The sequence below is a fragment of the Pipistrellus hanaki genome, assembly GCF_964339955.1.
Source record: "Pipistrellus hanaki genome assembly, chromosome: 9".
Classification (NCBI taxonomy): domain Eukaryota; kingdom Metazoa; phylum Chordata; class Mammalia; order Chiroptera; family Vespertilionidae; genus Pipistrellus; species Pipistrellus hanaki.
The window spans coordinates 56,040,741-56,053,738 of NC_140511.1; the positions used below are offsets into that span (position 1 = coordinate 56,040,741).

A 12,998-nucleotide genomic window follows, 5' to 3' on the forward strand; every position below is an offset into this window, starting at 1 on the left:
TCCCCAATGGGATGGAACCCCAAGTGCCCACGGTGGCAGTTAAGGGTCACACTTTGCTCCCTCACTCAGAGTTGTCACAAGGATGAGGCACCTAGGGATCCCCTCATAGAGTGAGTCCACCTTAAATTTTGTACCTGTGAGTGTTGTCCTTCACAATGAGATTTTGGAAAAGCACACGCGAACCCGGGCTAACCCCTCTGTCTTACAGGATTCAGAAAGGTGATGCACCCAACATGTTGACATCATGAAGCAATTCCTCCGTCTTCCTGGTCAGAACCTGGGCTGGGGACCCTCAGAGGAAGGAACTGGGTCCAGAGGGGAGGATGCAGAGGAGAGGCGTCTGGGCCCCAGGCTAAGGCTGGAGGACCACCTGATACAGGTCCGGCCGAGGGACCCCCCATCCTGATGGACAGGTGAGTGCAAATGGTTACTGGAGCTTCCCTCACACTCACGAAGTCCGATTGCTTCAGGCAGAGTCTTGGGGTGTAGAGACCTGATTACTGGTTCCTACCCTGGCTGCCTCCCTCAGAGAAGTCCCTCTCGGGACCATAGTTTTCCCATCTGTCCATTGAAGGTATTGGACTTGTGGCTCCTCAATGCAGCAATCCCACTAGCCCAGGAAGCACATGGGACACAGATGGTAGCCTCCCCCGTAGCCCTGGGGAACTAGAGTGTACCTCCCAGCTCCTGCAATCCAGGCTGCAATTGCAGGCCCATTATACCTCAGAGTGGCCACAAGGGGGTAGCAAAGCCCAAGCAATGCCATTCAATGCCACTCTATGGGCTTGCCTTTCAAAATTCTCCCTCTCGCTCTCCCTAATTTAGGTAAAATATTTGTTAAAAATTGAGTGTGGTATTTTCCCCTCTGGTCCATGCTTAGAGGATGAAACTGAATTCCCTATAATGAAATAGGAAAATTAATCGATGTGTTCCAGGCATCTTCCTAAGCCAAGTAATTTGCCTTCGTGGATCTCTGTGATCCACATAACAAGCATGTGACATTGGCATCCTCATCCACTAGTTCAGAGGCTTGTTGGTCTCACTAATCAGGGACAGACTAAGGGCTTGAACCAAGGGCCTGCCCGATTCACCGCACACCACCCTGGACCTGCAGCTGCCCAGGAGCTCACATCTTTAATCTCATGTTTGGTCCACTTGGGCTCTGCATGTGAAGTCCTGAAGGCATTATTACACTTACAATAGGAAAGTGGGACTCAGGGAGGGGAGAGAAATGGTCCCAGAACACACCCTATGAGCTAATGGTGCTGCCAGAACAAGAACCAGGTAACTACAGAAATAAAGAGGCCTACAGGCTTTGGAGCTGTACAGACTGGATTCAAATCCCAGCTCCGCTATTTGTAAGCTGTGCACCTAAGTAGGCAGTTATTCCCTGAGCCTCCGTTTGCTTATCTGTAAAATGAACTTGCCAATATACATCTGTAGTAAATGCTCTGTCCTTCTCAGCATCTGTCATCTGCTTCTTCATAGCTGAACCCTGATAGTGCACAGGTATCTGCCCCTCCCCCAATGGGTGATTGTGACTCAAGGAGGCAGACACCATCCCCTCCTTCCCACTCCAGGGTGGAGTATATGGTCTAAAGTTAAACCCAGTCTGTTTCCTAGGTGTTAGGTCTTTAAACGCCTAGGAAACCATGCTACTTGCAGGAGCCTTTGCAGAGGGGAGGACTTACCGGAAAGTTTCTTAGCTCTTAAGAGAGATTCTCAGAGCAGATCTGATTATCATCATGTCTGGAGGTGACCTGGACCTGGTGCTGTCATCTTGAGATCAGCCTTAGGATGAAGTAATCCGAGGAGAGAACCAGATTTGCTCGATGCAGTCCAGCCACTGACTCATCCTTGTGAGAGCACATCCTCCCTGAGGACTTGCAGTTAAATGAGATAAAGGCATTGGCCTAAGTCTAGGTTTCGCCAGGCAGATCCTGCCTGAGGGAGGAACCTCCTGCTGAGATAAAGCAGTAAACCTGAGGGCAGGACCTGGGGGCAGCAAGCCCTAAACCAATGAGAGCTGCTTCTCTTTTTCTTATTTTTTTTTTTTTAAATATATGTATTTTATTGTTGACAGTATTACAGATATCCTCCATTTTCACCTTTGCCCCTCTACACCCAGCCCTTGTCCCACCCCAGGCCTTCACCACACTGTTGCCTGTGTCCATGAGCTATGCATATATGCATACAAGTTATTTGGTTCATCTTTTCCCATCCCCTCTCCCTCTGCCGTCTGAGATCTGTCAGTCTGTTCATGCTCTGGACCTAGTTTGTTGGTCAGTTGATTTTGTTCATTAGATTCCACATATAAGTGAGATCATGTGATAGTTCTTTCTCTAACTGGCTTATTTCACTTAGCATAATATTCTCCAAGTCCCTCCAGGCTGTCTCAAAGGGGAAGAGAGCCTTCTTTTTATAGCTGCATAGCATTCCATTGTGTTAATGTACCATAGCTTGCTTTTTTTAACCACTCATCTGATGGGCACTTGGGCTGTTTCCAGATCTTGGCTATTGTAAATAACCCTGCGTGAACACAGGGGTGCATATAAGGCAAAGAAAACTGATGTGAGAACATGGTATGAGAACCTATTTCCTCAAATATGTATACATAAACCAGGCCTCTGTAAACTAGTCTGTTCAAGGCCTTGGCAATAGCTAGTGACTGTTCAGTCCTGGATATTTCCCCCAGAACTACAGCTTTAAAAGGAGAGTTTTCTTAGAATACAAACCTTACGTTAGCACTGCTTGCATCACCAGTCCCAGTAAATCAGTCCTTTTGGCTTGAGAATGAGGAATTCAGTGGCAGCTGCTTGCTGACATGAAACTTTTTGCTAAGAACAACCAAAACACCACTCTCTCACCCCTTAATCTGCTTTGCTTAGTTTATTAGTGAATGCTAGGAAGTGGTATTTACAGAAAAGTTTAGTATCATGTAGGGGTGGCCTGTCCTCTCCCATTGGGGTGCCTATGTGGTGTAAATAATCCTATTTTAATCCCAGTCTAAACATGGGCCTAAAACAAGATGTTTGTGCCAAGAAGAATTCTAGGAGGCTTTACTCCTGATGGTGGGAAGTGGAGGGTTAGGGATGAGCAGGGTAAATAATAGAATCATCAGTCCCACCGAGCTGGGGCAGGGGGTGGTATGCACATTTTCATTGCTTTGGATTACCAAAGTGGGGTGTGGGAAGGGGTGAAGATTTGGGTTTTATGGTGCCCCTGCCCTTAGTGGGAAGAGAATGTGCTAGACTCTCTGGAAATTGGGCAAGAGTTACTTGGCCTCAGTTTCCCATTGTGTCAGAGGCTGATACTCAGCCTTCCATGCAGGGTTACAGTAAAATTAGGTGCAAGCAAATGAAAGCTGAAGCACTATGCCCAGCATACTAGGACTCTGGAGCAATTTCTGTTATTTTATTTATATTTGATTAAAAGGGGGAAATAAACATTTTGGAAATGTTTTGCTTAGTAGCTGCTTGTTTTAACTTATTGGCTCTTAAGTAAAAACATTTTCTTTCACCATCACTGTCTACAACCACATTCCAGATATATTCTTCTTTATATTTGAAAAAAAAGGGGAAATAAGCATTTTGGAAATGTTTTGCTTAGTAGCTGCTTGTTTTAACTTATTGGCTCTTAAGTAAAAACATTACTCATTACTGTGAAAGAGGCAGCTGAACGATGATTCTCTCTCATCGATGTTTCTAACTCTCTATCCCTCTCTCTTCCTCTCTCTAAAAAAAAAAAAAAAAAAAAAAAAAAAAAAAAAAAAAATCAATAAAATATGTTTAAAAAAAAAAAAAGGATGTACATACAGGGACAGGCCTCAGTGGTTGATTCCTTGTATGGAGTGGGAAGGAGATGAAGGGGACAGGGATGACACTTGGGTCTCTAATTTTTGAGCAAGAGAAATGAAGCTATTCATGGAGGTAGGGACAAAAGTGGGTTGTTTGTTTTTTGTTTTCCGTGGAGGTTTCATTTTTTTTTTTTTTTTTTTTTTGGATGGAATGTTGCAACTAGAAGACATGGCACTTGGTCCTAGGCATGTGGACTTTAACAAGTTCTTGGGACACCCAAGATACCCAAAGACTGTTGGCTATATGGGTCTGCATCTGAGGAGAGAGGTATTTGAGTGTCTCTTTCTTCTTCTCTCTTTCTTTCTATCATGGGCCTAAGTTATCCTTCAATTCATTTGAAGGATTTATAACTTCCAGACCCATAGTTTAAACTCTAGAGTGTCTCTGTCCCTCCTTTTAATTTATTTATCCACTCAACACATATCAAACGCCTACTATCTGTTAGGGACAATGCATGACACTAGGAAAACAGTATGCAAAATGGACATGATTCTTACCCTTGTGATGTTCAGCTGAGATACTAACATGAGAAAAACATTTAGCATTTGTGGTTCTTAAGTAAAGCTTTATGAGCACAGAGAATAGCATATAATTTTAATTTTTCCAGAGTATTATTTTCTCTTTCTGTTTTTTAGCTTTTATTACTATCGGAAAAAGCTTTATTTATACTATACTAGTATAATGTTTATTGCTTTGAATTCTACCTTGTCTTATGATAATATTGCTATCTCAAATTTTTTCATTTACGTGCCATAATTTTGGCCACTGCTGGATTTTATCTCTTCTAACATGTGAGTTATTTTTCCACTTAACTTAATGTTTTGTTAAAACTGACATTTGAAAAAACTCATAACATAAAATTTACCATCGCAGTCATTTTTAAGTTGCAGCTCAGTAGTGCTAACTAGATTCACATTGTTGTATAACAGATCTTCAGGCCTTTTTCATCTTGTAAAACTGAAACTCTGTACCCATTGAACAACAACTCCCTATTTCTCACTCACCCCACCCCTGCGTTGCAACCACAATTCTTTTTGTTTCTATGAATTTGACTATGTTAGACACCTCATATACGTGGAATCAGATAGTATTTGTCTTTTTATTAGTAGCTTGTTTCACTTAGCATAATGTCCTCAAGGTTCTCATATGCTAAACATGTGATAGAATTTCTTTCCTTTTTGAAGGCTGAATAATATTCCATTGTGTGTGTATACCACATTTTCTTTATCCATTCCTCCTTTTATGGACATCTGGGTTGAGGAAGCTACTGTAAATAGTGAGTAACATGAGTGTGAGTACCTCTTGGCCATTGTGGATAATGCTGCAATGAGCACAGATGTGCCTCCAGATGCAGACATTAATCTAGCTCGTGCCTGAAGAGGGTTTTGACTATAACTAAAATTGCAGGCTTGAGCTGGCAGGGAGGAGACCATGGGCCACTTCTTGCCAGGATCCCATCTCTGGTTGTCTGAGAGCAACAACAGAGTGAAGGAGAAATACCCTGAGTGGCTCAGAGCAGAAAGTTTCCTGTCTGAAAGGGCATAGGCTGATCCTGTGCAGGATGCCATGCTCGGCACTTCCCTATGGAAGGAGAAGTGTGGGAGGTTTCTTGAATTTAAAAAATTATGACAATCAAGTTGTGGGGTTTTTTTTTCAAATTCCCATGATTATAAATAACAAGGAAAACAGGAACAGGTTCAGCAGGGGAGGATATGAAAACCTCAGCATGGAGGAGGCGCATTGTGTTACTTGGAAAGAGAGTTCATTGTGAAAAGAATATATTCATACTTTACATGTAGTACAGATTACTGAAATTTAAGCTTAACATGTATTCTGACTATTGGGATGTGGATTATGATAATAAAGGAAGTGGGTCTGTGTGGCTGATGCAACAGAGACCAATCTCTCAAAGGGCACAAAAGCCCCGGCCAGGGTTCTAACCTGATGTTCTGAACTCTCTTGGCTGTTGACTCTCTTAAAGAACTTCAGTTTCACTTGGAGGGGGCAAGAGTCTGGATCTGGACTCCCAGGTCATGCCTGTGGGTGGCATTCCTAATAAAATCAGTTCATACACAGAAGTCAAGACCAGCTATGAGTTTCTTAGGAACTATGGTTTCAAGGAGAAAAGGGAAAACCACTACAAACATAAACCACTTACACTTTAACTGGTTTCTCTTAGTCCATCATTCCAGTCCTTAGAGAAGAGGAGAAGGAATACTGCAGACTCGACTTGTTGGGACTCTACTGGAGCTTCTTGTAACCATAGCAAATACGCTTATTTTGTGGGACAGGGAAGCAGAGAAGGCGCTGGCTTGGGAGTATGAGATGGGTTCAAGTTCCAGCTTGGCCACTAAGCAGTGGGGTGGCTTCAGACATGTGCCTTCCCGTCTTGAATGTCAGCCTGCCTTCTGTGAATGCCTGCTGCACTCAGACTAGATGCGTCATTTATTTCAGCTCTAATACTCTGTGAATTAATGATATCACTTGTGCCTTGGGTGCATTCTACTTTTTATTTGGCCTTTGTTCATTTGATACATATATACATATATAAAAATCTGTACATGGTAAAAATACAAAATATTTCTTTATAAGTTATGCCATTAAACAGCTACCTTTTTAATGTTTAAAAACCATTGCAAAAAGAAAAGAGAAGGAAGTCTAGCCAGTTCTTTAGTCACTCACAATAACCTTGGTATAAAATATCCATACAATACATGTGTACAAAATAGTGTACAGTTCATAAAAGCTGTGCAAAGACAGCAAAGTTCGGTAAAGAAAATAATACCAAAGAGGCTTGTGGGTCTCTCTCTCTCTCTCTCTCTCTCTCTCTCTCTCTCTCTCTGTTTATCGTGCCCAGTGCTCAGGAGCTTTGCAGGTCAGTGAAATCTCCCCAGAAATAATACAAGGGCATAAGGCAGAGTGCTTGGTGCATATACTATGGATGCAGAAATTATTTAAAAAGCTTTAACACACACATACAGAAATAGAGACTGACATTTCCTCCCATTTAGGGAACTCAATTCTTTGCCCAGAGAGTGTTTGGAATATGACAGAAAAGACTCAGGATTTGTGTTATACTTTAGGCCAGAAGGTCCAGGTAAGAATTCTTTCTTTTTGGAAATTCTTTAGTTTTCTCAGGGCAGTGTCATGGGAAGACAGGTTACCAGGATCTGGAGTTGGGTAGGAGGCCCTTGCTACCCCAGACAGGTAGGTGGAGGGATCTAAGATGCCAGGGTTCTTGACGTTAGAAGCTGGTTGTGGCTCCTACCTGGGTTTCCTCCTCCACACAGGTCTCCCACCTCAGAGGTTTATCGCTGCTAAGGACCAGCAGGGCCTAGCTCCCCTCTAAACCCAGGCTGTGAGGGAATGCCCCACTGTATTTAAAATAGCTTGCAATAAAGATGGAGGGTAGCCCTTGGGTACCAGTTAAAGCTGGGGCCAAGGCCTGCATTTCACTTGTGTGGAGAGGGCAGTTGAGAGGTACCTGGGGAGGAATGCTCCTTTGGGCCATGGAAGGGGCTGGGGCGCCCTTGATAAGGTGACGTGTCTACCGTGGGAAGCAAGTGAACACCCCACTGCACCCACCTCTCCCATTTCAAAGCACTTAGAAACAGTACCCAAAGCTCTTAGAAACAGTACCCCGGGGCGACGGAGGCTTCTAAGACACAGTGATCTCCTCCTCCTCGCCCTCCTCCTCGGAGTCCGAGAAGTCCGAAGGTTTGCCTGGGCTGCTTGTCGAGTGTGTAGGGGAGGCGGGCAGGGTCCCTTCCAGGCGCGGGTCCCGCAGGTGCCGAGGATGGAGGGACGCGTGGTAGGCCAGGCGGGGGCCAGGGCTGGCCCGGCCCTCGTCTTCCTCCTCCTCGTCCCCCGGGCCCTTTTGGCCCACATCGCTGAGGTCCGGGTGCGGGTTGAGTTTGGTGGGAAGGGTCTGCTCGCGGCAGCCCCCGCTGGACAGCAGCTCGCGCTCCTTGGAGTTCCGCCACTTCATGCGCCGGTTCTGGAACCAGATTTTCACCTGGTGGGCGAGGGGCAGAGAGCAGGGCGGAGGCCGAGGTGAGCGCAGACCCCTCCTCAGACGTGAGGGTTTGGGCGGGATGTTGGGGGAGGGGGGGAGGGCAGCTGTGTCCTTCCCCTCCTACCCTGCCCCCCATCCCCTGCTGTGGATCTCCGCATTAAATCTCCTCACCCCCATCTCCACGCTTCTCGCTGAACCCAAACCCAGAAGGTCAGGGATGGGGTGCTGAGTCCCAGGAGGTAGGGAGGGGACTGTCCGGAACAGCCCAGAAAAAGCTGGGTGCTGCACATATTCCCTCCCTGCTAGGCCTTCCTGTCCCCTTCTGCACAAGCGAACCCAACTAGGGGTTCCAGAAAATTGTAGGAGTCCTGGGGGAGGGGAAGCTCGTGAGGACGGGGCTGTTCGGGGCGGCTCTTACCTGGGAGTCTTTCAGGCCCAGCTTGGCCGCCAGCTTCTTGCGGTCGGGCTTACTGATGTACTTCTGCTTCTGGAACATCTTCTCCAGCGCCTTGCGCTGCACATCCGAGAACACGGCTCGGCGCAGCATGCCCCGGCGGGGCTTTCCGCGCGCGGCTAGAGGCCAGGAGAAGGTCCCGGGGATGGGCACGACGCTGGAGGACGCTGCGGGGGCGGGAGGGGGGGGGAGAGGAGAGAGAGGAACCAGGGAGGGGTGGTGAGTGGGCGGAGCCCGCCACGGTGGGAGCACCTGCCTCCCCAGTCACCCCCCACCCTGTTGTCTCTCTGATCCCTGCATCTCTTTAAAGTTCTCGCTTTTCTCCCCCTGGAGAACCGCCAGGAATCTACAGACCTTAGAGAGCGAAGGGCGCTTTCCGCCCAGATAACGTTCCCTTTCAACCGCGCAAGCCCGGATTAGGTAAATCTACCGAAAACGCAGAAAACAGCTCCCACAGCAGCCTGTTTTCGTTTTTCCATTCAGCGATCTCAGGGAAACAAACCTGTGGACCTCAGCTAACATAGCCACAGAAAAACAAAAAAACTACAACACTAAACTATCCAGCTGAGGCCACTGGGTTTCCTTAAAAGCTTTTATTACCTTGGTGGCTTTTGCCTTCTTTCCATGAAAATGAGATGCTTTACTGATTCGATAGCAAAGAGAAAAATCCTCTTTGGATTTTTAAAAACCCAATCAGTATTCATTATATATATATATATATATATATATATATATATATATATATATATATTAATCTTTCCTCCCCTCCCCCACAAAAGGTAAAGAATTCGGCTGGAAAACATGAAAAGTGGCAGCTAATTAGCACATTGACCGATTCCCAATGGGTATTGGCATGGTAAAAAAGGGGAGAGTTTCGCTTTAAGGGAAGGGGTGGGGGACCAAAAGAAACAGAGCCTCTAATGAAGCGTGAATGGTAATTGTGTAGTAATGAACTAACAGAAAAAGACTGAGGACAAGCAGCGAAAGCCATATATTACTGGGACAAAAGAGATTTACACTTTCAAACTAAACACAACTGCGGGCCAAGACCATTGGGAGAATACTGATGGCAGAGGCTTCTCTCCCGCGAATCATTTTCATTAAATGGACATGAAAAGCTATTTAGAAAGCTCGGGTTGTTTTTGTTAGAGCATTGAGACTGGAGAGAAAGGGAGCAAATTCCATTATCAGCTGCAGCATGAATGGTGGTTGGCGGCGGTTGGCAAATTCTCTCTCCCCCTTTTTAAAAATCAACTGCTTGTTTCTCTGGCTGATAGTTGGGAGTGCGGTCGTGGCTTTCCCATCCCCCACCGACCATGCCCCTCTCCTGCCTGTGTAGGGGCTCCTCCGGGGCCTTCAGAGTCTTGACCAGGTGCAGCGTTTTTGAGCCATCCCTGGGGCTCCAGGAGGAAAATCTCGTGGAACCTGTTTAAGGTGCTTCTTTTTTTTTTTTTTTAATTTATTTATTTATTTATTTTATTGATTTTTTGTACAGAGAGGAAGGGAGAGAGATAGTTAGAAACATCAATGAGAGTCATCAATCAACTGCCTCTTGCACACCCCCTACTGGGGATGGGCCCGCAACCAAGGTACATGCCCTTGACCAGAATCGAACCCGGGACCCTTCAGTCCCCAAGCCGACGCTCTATCCATTGAGCCAAACCGGTTTCGGCTAAGGTGCTTCTTTTTTAGATGAGGAACAACTCCGGGCTTCCCCCAGACTCATTTTTATCAGACTAGGGGTCCTTTAAAAAAATATGGCTGTGGGGAAAGGGTATGAGAAGAGGTTGGGAAATCAGGTTGGATAAAGAAGATTGGGGGGTTGTGGGGGGTTCTAGCCTCCCTTCTCCAGGGCGACCCCAGGCATCCCACACAAGAGGGCACCCCATGTGGTCTCGTGGAAAGCCCGGAGCCCCTGAATGAGTCTTAAAAAGAAATTAGCCCCGGCTGGTAGGTGTCTCTGGGTAGTTCGGAGGGGCTAAGGGCCGGTCTGTGTGTGGCTGCCCGGAGGAGCTGACCAATTGGTCATGGTGCTGAAACCTTTGTGGGGAATCGTGGCCAAGTGCACTGACTCTGTGGGAAAACGGCGGCGTGAAGGGATGCCAACAGCTCCTCGCCGGGGAGGGAACCGCCTCAAATTGGGACCATGACAATTCCTGCTAATTTGTAGAGCAGGGAATTGGTGCAAAGTGTCAAGCAGTCACCGCTTGTGCTAAATAGGGCATCAAATTGGCGCGACGGATTCGTGAATGTTGTACGCCTCGCAACCTCTGAACCAGAGCATAACCCCGAGGGGTGGACAGAGAAATATGGCTTCGGAGCAGGGAGCGACGGGCAGGAACTGGGGCGCCGCTCAGCCTCGCGAAGGGGAGGGGAGGGGGGTGAGACCTACCTGGGAAATACGAAGATCTGATGAAAGGCTGGAAGGAACCTTCGAAGTAGGGAAAGGTGAAGGTCTTGGGAGGGCCGCTCTGGAGCAAGGCGGGAGATGCTTCTGGAAGAGAAAGAGGGAGGAGGAAAAGAGAGGGAGACGGAAAGGGAATTTGATCACGCACTTGATTATTCTGCTCATGGAATGCATGGTATGATTAACCCTTCAGCTGGTTTCAAAGGCATCTTCCTCAGTTGCTCACAGAATAAAATCTAATATTTCCCTAACATGTCTCATCTTCGGGAAATTTTCCTTCATTCATCCCCAAAATAGTCCTCAGAGTTGTCTCTTTCCCCCTCCCCTCACCCCAGTCTCATCCTAGGCACTAGTGAGATATAGGTAGGAGTGAGGTGAGGAAGAAAAGAATTGCAGATACCTATACCAACCAAGCTAGTAAGTATATTGTCTTGGATTAAAAAATAAATACATAAAAATCGGCTCCCTGAGGCTGGAGGGCCGAAACCCAGACGCCCAGCAGCGCGCGCTCAGTTTAGCTGCGAAAGGGAACTGGGTGCTCCCTGCGCCTGAGCTGCTCAAGTTCACCCTGAGGGTGGGGGGGGCCTGGGAGCTTTTGTTCCCGGGAATCCGCCAAACCTAAAGCCTCCCGTGGCGCGACGTGAGGCCCCCCGGATGGGGCGCACACGTGGGCGCCGATGTGTGCGTGGGTACCCGCCGCGGAGAGGAAACTGAGGCCAGAAGGACTCCGCCCCTGGCCGGGCCCTCATGCGTTTTGCGCTCACTTACTCACCATTTCTGGGAGCAGAGGAGAGAATGGCGTTCACTCCAAACTTCAGGAACGTAGGCTCCCTGGCAGGGGAGACGGCGGTCTGCGGCGATCCGCCCCGCCGGCTGCCGGGACTCGGGGAGCCCAGATCCGACGCCACGGTGTCTGGGAGACTCGCGGGGGTCCCCTGCCTGGGGGGCGACATGCTGGCCGCGGGCACGCTGCGGGGCAGGTAGGCAGGGGGTCGGCTGATGCGGATCAGATCCTCGACCAGGAAGCTAGAGTGTCCGGAAAATGCCGACTGCAGAGACTGGGGCAGCGTTAAGGTGGGTGTGGGGCGCAGGAGGCTGGGGTACCCGGCGGGGGGCGCGAGGAGCCCCGGGAACATCATGGTAGGCGCGAGGCGGGCGTAGGAGCCCTTCTTCCAGTGGCGGCAGGGTAAATGCCTCGCTTCCCGCCCCTCCCGCCCCCCGCGGTACCCTCTCTCTCTTGGTCTTAGCAAAAAAGTCTCCAAATAAGGAACGCTGCTGCCACGCGGGCGCCTGTGAGTCCTCCGTGGTCCACCCGTCGAGGTGATGGTTTTATAGGGGCCCGCCCGTTAAAGCGCTTTGAAAAGTGACAGCTCTGACAATGAAGTTCAACAAAGTTCTCCACTGGAGCTTCATTCGCCAGGGGCTCTGGGCGCTCTGATTGGCGCAGGGGGTGCAATTTATGATTGGATTAGTCTTCATAAGCATCGCCCGCACAATGGGCCGGTAACAAAGGCTGGAGCGCATCCATTCTGCATATCGACCGCCTCTTGGCCATACAGCGCATCCGCAAAGCTCTGGCCGGGAGTTTTTGTGTGTTTTTTTTGTTCCGAAGCAACGCCCGGGCTAATTAAATGCCTATTTAGAAGTTTCAGATGACATCTTGCCTCACAGAAAAGGAATTATTGAAAGGACGCACTAAATTTATTTGCAGCTCCCCTGATGAGCCTAGAAAATAAATCAATAAATATTCATAGAAATTCACCTCCGGGCCATCAGTAAAATAATCCTCCCTCTTTGGGGGGCGGGGTGGGGGGAAAGAGGAGGGCAACGGAAAGTTTCAAGCCAATGAACATGAAAAATATACTCCCTCTCCCCTCTCTAGTCCTAAACGTTACTGCAGCTGAGGCAGAAAACAGACGTGAGAGGTGGGTTGAATCCGTGCGTGGAGGGGGTGCCACTGTCACAAGCCAGGGGGACTTGACATTGATGCTTAGGGGCTACTGGCTGCCAGGGGTGGAGAGGTCTTGATTTGAGTTGTTTCGTTTTGCGAAACTCCTTGGGTTTGAGCATGTTGGTGAATACCTGGACAGTAAAGGGAGTCTCCTTCTGTAAACTCCCAGCAACTTGAAAAATGATTTTCAGCCACTTTTCTCTAAAAGTGTCACCAGCTCGCCTGGGGTTGGGGCAGAAGGGACCACCTCTCCCGTAGAGGATATCCGCTTGCAAAGGGCTTCCCGGGCCAGAAGCTGCCTAACCCAGGGCGCC

The 12,998-nt window shown here is 48.1% G+C and overlaps 1 protein-coding gene across 2 annotated transcripts; it reads right to left on the reverse strand.

Moving 5' to 3' along the window:
* Positions 1-6,491: 6,491 nt before the first annotated feature.
* Positions 6,492-11,979, reverse strand: DBX1 (developing brain homeobox 1). 2 transcript variants are annotated; one of them, XM_084895343.1, is made up of 4 exons: positions 11,506-11,979; positions 10,719-10,817; positions 8,291-8,493; positions 6,492-7,872 (listed from the first exon to the last, which is right to left on the reverse strand). In XM_084895343.1, the coding sequence occupies exons 1-4, from the start codon at positions 11,870-11,872 to the stop codon at positions 7,516-7,518; spliced, it is 1,026 nt and encodes a 341-aa protein (XP_084751469.1). In that variant the 5' UTR covers positions 11,873-11,979; the 3' UTR covers positions 6,492-7,515. The 2 variants fall into 2 exon arrangements, with proteins under 2 accessions (XP_084751469.1, XP_084751468.1); XM_084895342.1 differs by having other exon boundaries at positions 10,719-10,820.
* Between the last annotated feature and the right edge of the window lie 1,019 nt (positions 11,980-12,998).